The sequence below is a fragment of the Talpa europaea genome (genome assembly GCF_964194135.1).
Source record: "Talpa europaea genome assembly, chromosome: 15".
NCBI classification, from domain to species: Eukaryota; Metazoa; Chordata; class Mammalia; order Eulipotyphla; family Talpidae; genus Talpa; species Talpa europaea.
The window spans coordinates 2,315,677-2,326,955 of NC_140083.1; the positions used below are offsets into that span (position 1 = coordinate 2,315,677).

General features: G+C 65.4%; 1 protein-coding gene across 1 annotated transcript in view; it reads right to left on the reverse strand.

Moving 5' to 3' along the window:
- The window catches only part of MPPED1 (metallophosphoesterase domain containing 1), a gene marked incomplete at both ends in the record, with an annotated part of 39,896 nt that extends 29,522 nt beyond the window's left edge, over positions 1–10,374 (reverse strand). The window contains 2 exons of the mRNA XM_084255331.1: positions 4,763–4,948; positions 10,151–10,374. Coding sequence (XP_084111457.1) covers positions 4,763–4,948; positions 10,151–10,374 — 410 coding nt within the window. The remainder of the gene's footprint in view (positions 1–4,762; positions 4,949–10,150) is intronic.
- Between the last annotated feature and the right edge of the window lie 905 nt (positions 10,375–11,279).

Sequence of the window (11,279 nt, forward strand, 5' to 3'; positions counted from 1 at the left end):
GGGGTGGGACTCGGGCCTGGTGGCCTTGCCTCGGGAAGACGTGGGCTTGTCAAGGCCCCGGGTCAGCTCCTGGGAGGGGGTGCTGCTGGGCACTCTCCTCTCGCCATGAGTTGACCCAGTCTCCCGGAGGGACCTGCACACCCACCTGAAATCTCTGCCTAGGGTCCAAATCACCCGCTAGACTCCGCCCCCAGCCTCAACCTTGAGACCACGGCTCAGTCTCCACCCTGAGAGCCTCAGCACCTCCCAAACCTGCAGCAGCAGTCCGGGCTCTCCCCTGCATCTCAGCCCCGCCCTCCTGAAGCCCCACCTTACTGCTGCCCCACCCCTGGGCAGTCCACTGCCCCAGGCCGGCTCGGAGCACAGGGGCGCACCGGCTTCCGGTCCCCAGCCTCGTCCAGGCCCCCCTACGCCAGGTGCTGGCTGAGCTGGGACGAAGCTCAACCCTGGACTCCAGGACACAGGTGAGTCCCTGCCACGAGCGAGGCCCCTGCCAAGGGATCTCTGGACACACGAGGGAGGAAGGGACCAGCGCTGCCCGGGGGCAGGAGGCGTCACAGAGGTCAGCCCTCGAAAGCTCTCAGCTGGGTGGGGAGAACTTGAGCCAGAGGGGGTCGGGAGGGGGCCCAGAGGGAGCGACGGGTCCTACGAAGGATTCCTGGAGCCAGACAGTGAGTCCGGAGCGAAAAGGCTCTGCCGACGCTGAGCTGATTGGGACCTTTTTAGTCCCGTGGGAGCTCAGATCAGGGAGAGGCAAGTTTTTCACGCAACATCTGCCGCCTCCCAAGGGGCTTCCCGTGTGCCCGGGGCGTGCTCAGCACGTAGAGCGCCGCTATGCTGCAACCCTCCTGCAACCCCAGGGGGTAGGGAACCAGGTCTCCCCATTGGCCAGGCTGGGCACAGGGAGGTCGCGCCGCTACGCTGCCGTCACAGCCAAGAAGAGGCCGAAGCAGGGCTGCGGGGCTCCAGGCGTGAGCTCTCACCGGCCCGCGGGCTCCTCCGGGGCAGACCCCTGACTGAGCCGGCCCGTGGGGCTCCAGGCTGCTGTCAGCCCCCCTCCCCCGCCGGCGGGACCCCGGCACACCCTCGCCACGCGCAGCAAACTCTGCCCAACTTCCCCCCCTTGGGCCGGAAAGCCTGTCCGTCGCGGAAGCACCGCTGCTCCCTGGAGCTTCCCACACCGGGCTGGCGCCTCCACTTCACGACTCTCCCCGGGACAGCAGTGGCCAGGGGGAAGGAGAGACTCGTCCCCACCCGGCCCCCCGCGAGGGACGCAGACCCCGGCGGAAGCTGGGCCCCGCGCCCTGACCCGGCGCCGCGCACCTGGTGCCCCGAGGTGGGAACCGGCCCCACGCTGCCCGCCAGGTGCCGCGGCTTGTCTGCGGGGCCCTTGTCAAGGCTTCGGATCCCGCGTGTCTGGCCCCAGGAACGTGACTTTAAATACTTCCCAGGAGAGGAGTGAGCGGGAGGAGCAGGCTGTGAATTTAAATCTGCCGCTTGCTCCTCCGAGAGGGCCTGGGGCGGCCCTGAGCGGCTGGATGAAGATGACCAGGGCTGACCTGGCCACGCCGCCCACCCTCATCCGGGTGCACCCCACGGAAGCAGCAGAGAGGCGGCATTTCTTCAAAGCCAAGATCTAGTGTCGCCTTGATCTGATGCTACTGAATAGCGCACGCTCTCACGGGAAAATGGGGGGTGGGGGTAAATCACCCCCTGCTCCCACCACCCAGACACCAGTCCCGGAACATTCCAGAGCCTTTGCCTCACTGGCCTCGTCCTCCTGCTCTGGCTGCAATGCAGGCCTGGGGGTGCCTTGGCAAAGGTCACTCCCGGACATAAACCTCCCATTTACCCAGGTATGCCTCGTTTCACTCCTCACGCGCCGCAGGGGGGCCTCCCGTGACCACCAGCTAAAGGGCCCTGGTTATCCTGGCCTCCCTGGGGCCAGCGTCCCCGGGGACGTCCTCTTCTTGGCATCCATGTGCATCTACCTGTCCAGCAGATGTCCCGTCACCAGGATGTGAGCAGGCCTGGCCCTCACCGCCCACTGCCCCCCCAGCACCTGGCACCAGCACATCCTGGGCTGAGCAAGCACAGCAGGGGTGGGTGAACACATGTGTGTGTCCACGCGTGTGCGCGTGCCAGTGTGTGCGCTGGACACAGCTGAGGGCACACCTCCTCGGGAACCCCACACTCACACACACCGTCCCGCTGCTCTGTCTAATCCAGGTCACAGCCCTGGGCAGGAGTCCCCAGCGATGGGGCAGACCCTGACCCCGACCTCCCCCACCCAGGGAGTCCCCGTCTGGCAAAAGGGGGCCACGTGAGCCATCACATCATCGTCCAGTCCTCCCCCACCCCAGGGGAGCCCAAAACATCCTTGGAGATTGTCAGGGTGAGGGGAGCCTGAACACCCCACTTGAAAGACGAGGTTCCCTGTACTGCGCCCCCGGGAGGGAAGCGCCCCAGGACGTCCACCCCACGCGGCCTGCACCTCACTTCCGTCAGAAGCGCCACTGCGGGGAGGTGAGCGAGGCCGCAGAGACCCAGGCGAGAGCCGGGCCCCGGAGTGCCAGGCCTGGGTCCACTCCTGGCTCTGCTGCCCGCTCGCTGTGTGACCTTGGGCACGACCCTTCACTTCTCTGGGCCTTTGCCTTCTCCGCTGTGGGGGGTGACGTAGCTCCCGCCTCCTCTGTCATCAGGAGCAGAGACTTCATGGAGACCCACACAGGGCACCGAATGGGGCCCCATGGCCCCCCTGAAAAACACACCCCGTCCAGTGCGCCAACAGGCACCTGCGAGCCCACGGCCCACCTGGCAGCCCCGCTCCGTCCCCGGAGGGGCATCCCGCTTTGCAGGAGCAGGCTCCCAGAAGCTGCTCCAATGGACTTCTGGAAAGGGCTCTGGCGACGCTTGCGCCCAAGCGGATTCCCTGCGCGGAATCAACCCCGCAGTGCAGCCCCCCGGCCCCGCGCCAGGGACAGCAGTGACATCTGCAGACATTTCAGGAAGCACAGGGAGAGGCCCCAAGGCCACCTTGTGTAAGAGGAAGACCCTTTGACGTTTGCGCATCCCACCAGCAACAACCAGGGCAAATAAATGAAGCCAGCCCCAAGGCCCCAGGGTGGCGCCGTTCCGAAGGCTGCTGAGAGGCAGTGGAGAGAGCTTCCCAAAGACCCGTCTCCCCGTGCTGCCCCCCAGGTTCCTGATGTCCCCCCCACAGTCACCACCAGGCCCCACCCGTCCCTCCAGGCCCATCACCCCAATAGCCTCCAACCCCTCTCGGCCGACACTCGCCTCCTGCAGCCTTGAGCCCAAGCAGCTCCTGCCCTGTGCAAACGCCCACTCCTGGGGCAAAGCCAGCAGTCAGCCTCGCCCTGAAGCCACCCCCACTCCAGGCCCCACTGCAGGCCGAGCCGAGAGCCCGCTCCCCGGCCCACCCCCACTGCCCATTCGCTCTCCCCCTGCTGCTGGGAGCACACAGTGGGCCAGGGGTGCGTCAGAAAAAGCCCACCCCTCAAGACCCTGACCGGGGGAGGGGAGCTGACACCCTTCACTGTCTAAGAGGAACGAAAACAGCACCCCCACAAGAGCTGCCCCCCAAATGCCACCAGCAGCAGCAGTAAAGAGCCCATCACGCTGTGCCCGGCACACAGTAGGTGCCTGGCTCCCGAGACTCCTGTCCCTGGCGCAGAGGCGGCCTGGCCGGGACGAGCGGAGCCCCACGTCTTCTGGACGCCGGCAGGAGGCGCCCAGAGCTGGAGGCAGCTGGGGGAGAGAAGCCTGGGGCAGCCGCGGCGGGGCTCCCCCCACCCCAGCCTTCACACACGGCAGCCCCCACGGGTCCTGGATTAGAATTTCCCATTTGAAAAATCAATATTTAAAGCTCAGAGCCCGCCAAGCAGAGGGGAAGCCTTGCTTGTAAATATTTGTCTCCACTGGCAGAGCCCGGCCCCTCGTGCTCGCCGCAGCCTCCCCGCCTCCCCCGGCCTCCCTGCCGGGCCTCGCAGCTCCCAGCCAACCGCACAGCGGGACGCCCTGGGGAAGCGGGGGACCGTCTGGCAGCGCGGGGCTGGGCTTGGAGCGGGTGTCCCCGCACCCATGTCTTCGCAGCAGCAGCCCGAGCTCCGGGGAGCCCAGGGCCGTCCGTCTGGCCCCTGGACCGTGGCAAAGGCAACTCCTCGCCAGGTTTCTCTGGCCTCCAGCTGCGCGGCCTTTCCCGGGGCCCGGGCTGAAGTCTTTCTTATTTTGGAAGAAAGCAAAGACCAAACCCTGGGGACCGGTTCATGAATCATCACCCACCACCACCCAGCACGGGGACAGCACTGCACTGCCTGAGCCCACCGCTGCCACGGAGGACACGCAGCTGGTCCCGGAGCCCCCGGAGGCCTGGCAGGTCCCCTTCTGAAGCCGTCCCGATGGCTGTGGGGACCCTGGCATCCCCGTCCCCAGGGAGGCAGCTGCCCACGCGGACACTCACTGAACACCCACCTGCCCCGGGCGATGGGGGCCAGATGCCCATGCAGACAAAATCAGAGGTGGCAAAATCCCTTTGAGAGGGGGTGTCCCAGGCCCCGAGCTGCCACAAACTAATGGGGAGTCGCAGCCGAGACGGTGCTGAAATCAGAGACTCCAGGGGGGGATGGAAGGCCCAGAAAGGCTGCAGGGAGGTGGACAGGCAGGCATGGGGCGAGAAGGGGCCTGGTGGAGCGGGGGTGGGGGGTTGGGGGCCGCCCCAGCGGGAGCCCGGGGCACCCAGCACCTACCGAGCCACTCGTTGAACTTCTTGACCTCGCTGGGCAGCCCCAGCTCTGTGAAGTCGCCGGCGTGGATCAGCACGTCGCCGTAGGGCATCTGGATGGGGTCCGTCCGCGAGTGGGTGTCAGACACACAGACAAAGCGGGTGTAGCCAGGAGGCTTGGGGGCGTCATGAGGCACTGGGTCGACCCTTGGGGAAGGAAGACACCGGTCAGGGTCCCGGGGCCACCACTGCGGGGGACGCCTCCGGCACCAGTGGGTCCCACCAGCCCCGAACTCAGACACGCATCCAACCGCCATGTGGCACCCCCAGGCCCGAACCCCAACTCTCTGGCTCACTGGCTGAGCAAAAACATTTTCCCCCAAACGTGGGACCCCGAGAGGGTTATGGTGCCAGTTACGGAGGTGGGGGTGGGGAGGCCGGGAGGGCGACTCTGGGGCGACTCTGGGGCTGGTGTGCACAGCCCAGCCGCCCGGCTGGAGGCTGCCTCCCCCCTGTTTTCATTATCAGCCCCTGGGGGGCCCTTTTAGATGTTTTCTTCCTCCTCAGGAGCCTCCCGTGAAAAGTTAACACCACAGCGAGACCGTCTGTGCCGTGCTGCAGGTCTGTGCTCTACAAGACTGAGATTTTTCCACCAACACCCACCTCAAGCCAGCTTTTGCCCCTTGGGGCGCTACCAGCCCCCCTCAGGAAAGCGTGGACTGACTACCAGCCGTGGTCCAGTAGAAAGCACCGACCCCCAGGGCCTCCCAGGAGAGCCGGGGGAGGGGGTTTCGCGCTGAGTGTTTCCAAGACGTTGAGACGGTGCAAGCAGCACAGCAGGGCTACGGCTTGCCGTGCAGTCGGGAGCGCGAGTCAAAGCCACAGCGGGGTACCCCTCACACCTCGAGGACCGCAGGCCTCCCAGGTGGCACAGAACTGAAGGCTCAGCTCTGTGAAGCTACGGGCAGCCTCAGCAGCACGAGTTCGATCCCCAGCCAGGGAGCTACCCACACGGCGCAGCAGACCTCTCCTGACTTGCCCACTGCTCCCCTCAGCAGTGGATTTCAGTGGATCCACCTGTTCTGCGCCCCACTCTGTCTCTGTCTCTGGTGAGTCCTCTCACCCCCCACACCTCTGGCCTGCACCCCAGTTCTTGGATGCTTACATAAATCTTAAAAAAAAAAAAAAAAGGACGGCAACACATGTGGGGAGGGCGTGGCGGGGAAGGGACCCTCATGCCATGGGCGGGGTGCAGGCAGGCCCAGCCCCCGGGGGCTTCCAGCACAGGAGACAGAGACCTCCCCTGTGACCCAGCCACCCCAATCCTCCTCCGGGTCTACCTAAAAATGCAAAAACGCTAATTCGAGGGCCGTGGGTGCTCCCACGTGCACTAAAGCCAAGCCCCGAGACAGCCGAGGCCCGGGCAGGTCGGGGGAACGTGGTATCTACTTGCATCTGTGAGATCTGGTGGAATTCCACTCCATTTTCAAAAAAAAAAGATGGCGCCAGCCGTGGTGACAGCCTGGACGGGTGGACGGGCCGGGCGGGAGGACCCTAAGCAGAGCCAGTTGGGAGGGAAGACACCTCTGGTGTCACTATGTGGGGACTTCGGGAAACACCCCAAGGGGTCAGTACAAACCCTTGGTCTCTGGCTGCAGAATTGAGGCAACCAAAGGGGAGGGAGGGGCGGGTGGAGGGCGGAGGGGGTACACCGGGACATGATAGGGGACAATCGGGGCCTGGCTGCGGGGCAGGGCGCGAAAACAGTGATAGGGGGTTGAACCTAACACCCCCCCCAACAAATACAATGATGTAAATCAACTTTATGTCAATAAACATAATGGGGGGAGTCCCTACTTACTGTGGAAAGTTCACAAACCACCCGGGAAGCAGGAGACCGTCTGCCGCCCCACACCGCCCCGGCCTTGCCCGGTGACCTGAAGCGAATGCCGGAGCTTGCTCGCTGGAGCGTGGAACGGGGATCCCCGGCAAAGCAGAGGCGCCTGCGAGGCGCTGCACCCCTCGCTTCACAGACGCCGACCTCGCAAGTTGCCCCGGGACCCCAGAGAGGAAGGCAGCACGGGGGGCCCTGCTCCGGGTCCGGGCTCCCCCTCGACGTGGGCCTCCTCGGCTGATCTCGCCAGGTTGCAAACTCTTAAAGACAAGACGAGGACATTTCCGCGCTCCAGACGGGCCTGCCGCGCCGAGTTGTGTTTCCATCTAATTATGCGGCAAACCAAGAGCGGCGCCGTATCAGTTACATAAATACTTTTAAAGACATCTTTCTAATTATCCTTTTTTTTTTCAGACAATATACTTCGAAGAAATTTAATTAACACCTTGCGAGAGATGTGGGTTCAGCATGCTAATGCGCAGGGAGCACGGCGGGCTGGATCTGCCGCAGTCGGAGGCTCCCCGGCGGGTGCAACCCAAGGGGTGCGCCGGGCGCCTTCTGGGGCTCGTCAAGTTAGTCAGAACCCCCGCGGCTGGGGCCGGCCGGGGAGAAAGGAGCACCCCGCGTGAGGCCAGCCACGGCCTACGGGAAGGCCGGGAGCTTCTCCGTCTTCCCTCCCTGCACTGTCGTTCCCTCCTTCCCTGGGCGGCACTGCCCGACCGCCGCCTGTGCCAGCCCCAGACTCCGTGCCCGGACCGACCTGACCAGGCACCGGCCATAAGCCGCACTCAGGGCCTGTGAACAGGCCGCCTCAGGCCTCCACCGCACAGCTCCCTGGAAAGGCTGCGCCAGGGCACTGCCCGGACAACCCCCAGGCTAAGCCTCTGCTGACACCTGCCGCTCCCAGGACGGGAGGGCTGACCCCTGAGGGCCCTCCAGGCCACAGCTCCCCCGCCAGAGGGGTCTTCGGTCTTCAGTCCCAGGGACCACAGCCCAGAAGCCTTTTCCGGAGATTCATCACGCGGGCAAAGGCAACCTCATTCCCGCCGGGGTCTCTGGGGGCACCCGCATAAATCACCAGGCTCAATCGGGGGCCACGTTTGCACTGTCACCGTTGTTATTAAATATAAATTGTGGATTTATTAAATAAGGCCCCCTCGCTCCCTCACCCCAGCGACAAAACCCAGGGCGGCGATAAATCACGTGTCAGGAAGTGGCATCCATCCTCCTGTCTCCCTCCTGCAGCAGCCGCCTCGCCATGGAAACCCGCGCAGCCCCCTCGGCAGCTCACACGCCCGCCCGGCTGGGAGCAGGGGTGGGAGGGACAGCGCCCTCCCGAGTCCCTGCACCGCCCCGGCTTCACCCAGCTTCCTGTGAAGTTGCACGTCAATGCCAGGGCGGCCGGCGGGGAGCACTGGGCGAGGAGTCCAGACCTGGGATTCCGTGCATGCTCTTCCCGGGGTCCCCCCCAACCCACCGCCAGTGGGAGCCCAGCACCCCCGCTGGGGAGCAGCCAGGACGGCTGCTCTGGCTGAGCCACCACATCGAGCGCTTTCTCTGCGGGGCCGATCTGTACCTGCCTCGCGTCTGCTGCCCACGGCAGCAACCTGTGCCGACCCCGCTGGGAGGCCGCTCGGCACAGCCAAGGGCTTAGTCTTGCCCCTGCCGCCCCCAGCACTGAGCCTGGCCGGTATTAGCCATACTGGACATTTGGGGCCTGGCCCCGCTCTGCATTGCTATGAGCAGCATTTTCTAGCTGGGGAAACTGAGGCACCGAGGCTCTCCCCCCACAGGTAAGTGCAGAACCTGGATGAGAGCCGGGCAGGCCAGCCCAAGCCACGCTCCCGGCTAACCAGTCTGCTACTCGGCTGCCCACCAACGCCCCCAAGGGCCACTAGGTGGAGAGTGACCAGGGCCACAGCTGCCCGCAGGTTAAATGGGCGAGGGCGCCCCTCTCTCTTCTGGTCCTTCGCTGCCTTTCCTCAGGCCTGCACGCTCCCTGCTCGGCAGCCCTACTCACCCCCTTCTCCCAGTCCCCCGCCCCCCGCTGCCACCTGAGTGTCCACCTAGAAGTCATCTTCTCTGAGGGCCCGGCCCCCGCTGCCCTGGCCGTGTCTGGGCCTGGGGGTGCCTGCTGGGTCGAGGCGGGGTGCTGCCCCTCTAAATGGCAGGCGTCGTGGGTACAGACAGCGCCCCACCTGCTCTGGGTTGTCACCCCCCCACACACCCCGCCAGCCCTCCAGGGCAGGAGTTCAGCCAGAACCGGGGCCTCTAACCCAACAGAGGAGAGGGTGGCACCCTAGGAACACCCCCCAGTAGAAACCCACAGTTTCCCAAATAGAAACCCCCCAAAACACAACCTAGGAAGCTACTGACAGCCTGGCTGGGGGCGGGGGGGGGGCGAGCGTACTGCAGGGAGAGGGTGTTCCCAAGAGGCCCCGCCCTCCAGGCCCTCTCCACACCCACCTGCGCCACAGAGGACATCCTGAGGCTGCAGCCGTGCCCACCCCCAGCCATCACACTAGCTGTCCTGTCCACACTAGCGGCCCCACAGGGCTTCCCGTCCCTCAGGGCCCAGCTGCAGGACCTGCTCTCCCTGCTCCCTGGAGGTGAGGACTGGGCCACCTGCGGGCAGTGCACCCTGGGGCTTGGGCGGGCTTGCTTTGGGCCCCTGGGCCCTGGAAGGGCCAGAACAGCTCTGACCTCCCTGCACTGTCCCTGGGGAGTTGTGGCCCCTGCTCAGGGGCCGCACAGTGACCCAGCACAGGGCACCCCGAAAGGCTGAGAGACGATTCAACAGCTGAGCAAATCATGTCTGAACTTTCAGGCAGGGTGCAGCCACCTGCAGAGGTCACAGCAAATGGCCAGGAAGGCTCGGGCAGGAGGCGGCGACGCCGGGCACCCCGGTCACCCAGCCCTCTGGGCCTGTGCAGGGCTGACGGGAAGGGCAGGCGGAGGGTCCACTAGATGTGTGTGCCAAGGACCCACGTTCCCAGACCTCAGGACAAGCCCAGGGGAGGGGCGGGGTCCCACAGGGTCAGGGTCCACCTGCCAGCCCTGGGCTGGGTCATCTTGACCCCCAGCGGCACCCAGGGGTGGCAGCAGAGAAAGCATCTCTGCTTCCACCACAGAAGTGGGTCTGGCCAGGGGAGCCCATGCCGGGCCCTGCCCCCCACGGGCCCGCAGCCGTCCCCTTCCGGGCCTCAGTCTCCCCGTCCATACACTGAGCAAGTGAATTAGACCAGGGGTCACCCCCCAATGCCAAGAGGGGGCAGCTGGAACTGAGCCCCCAGGACGCAGCTGAGAGGAAGAGACGGCTTTGGGGTGGCCAGGCCCTTGGGTCTTGTACGCAAAGCCAGCGGCTGCGTGTCTGCGCGCCGCCACAGCACGTAGAGATCTGCACGTCTCCCAGCCACGGGACACGGACGCGGGGCTCGACTTCTCCACGGCCCCCACCCGGCCCACCCCGGCCGCCCGCCGCCCAGCACGCCCCTCCCCCCCCACGCGGCACTTACATCTGCACGTGCGGCGGCTGGAAGCGGCCCTGGTTGATGTTGTAGAAGGTGAAGGCCTGCGTGGGGTTGGGGCTGTACTCGTCCACCTCGATGATGAGCCGGCTGTGCTGGTGCCTGCGCGCCGCCATCACGTGGGACTGGGAGAAGGCCATGCCCAGGCCGCAGGGCAGCAGGGCCAGCGCCTCGGCCTTCAGGACGCCGGGGTCCCACCTGGCCCGCCACATGGGCCTCCCGCCGCCGCCACCGCTGCCCGGCCCGGCGCCAGGCCTGGGAACACGCTGAGGAGACGGAGCAGAACGTGCGACAGTTAATCTGTTTGGGATTTGCTTTATTTAATGTCAGATGAAGATTTAGAAAGAGGGAGAAGGCGGGGGGAAGGGGGAGCAAACCTCCGTCGTACAGCTCAAAAACTCATTACAAATCTTTCCAACTCAGCAGTTTGATGAATATACTTTGGTAAAAAGAAAAGGGGGGTGGGGGGGCGCGAGGGCCTCCAGCGAGGACGCGGCGCACGCGGCCCGACGTGCCGAGACACTTGGACGTTTCCTGGCCTTGGCCTCGGAGCCCGGGGTGGCCGCGAGGCGGGCAGGGGAGGGCTGGTCTTCTGGAAACAAGTGAGGCAGGTTTCGCCCTGTGGAAGCAGGGACCAGGGAGGATTCCCCGCCCCCCCCCAGACCCCAAACACACCCACAGCCCCACACCCACACCTGCAAGCCCCAGCAGGCCGAGGCCCTGGCGCAGATTCCTTCCTCAACACCCATTTCGCCTGCAGATCTCGCTCAGCAGCGCCTGGAGAAGGGGTTTTCCCAGACAGATGGCCACACCCCGGCTCAGTGGTGGCGAGGGGGCTGGGGGCGGGGGAGGGAGTCCACTGGGGAAAAACCTTCCTTCCGAGGGCTCTCGGGATGCTGCCGCTCCGGGGCAAACCCTGGCTGGACCCACGAAGAACGCAGCCTGCAAACGCTACCTTATTTATTTTTTTTTTTTTTCATGATTAGAAGCAGAGTTCGCGTCCGCAGCTCCTGGACTGGTGTCTCTGAGTCTCAGGGGCCGCGGGGAAGGCTGCACCCCCCGGGCCTCCCCCCAGCCGGACGGCACAGGCGGGGGCCATCGCCTCCCGACCGAGGCC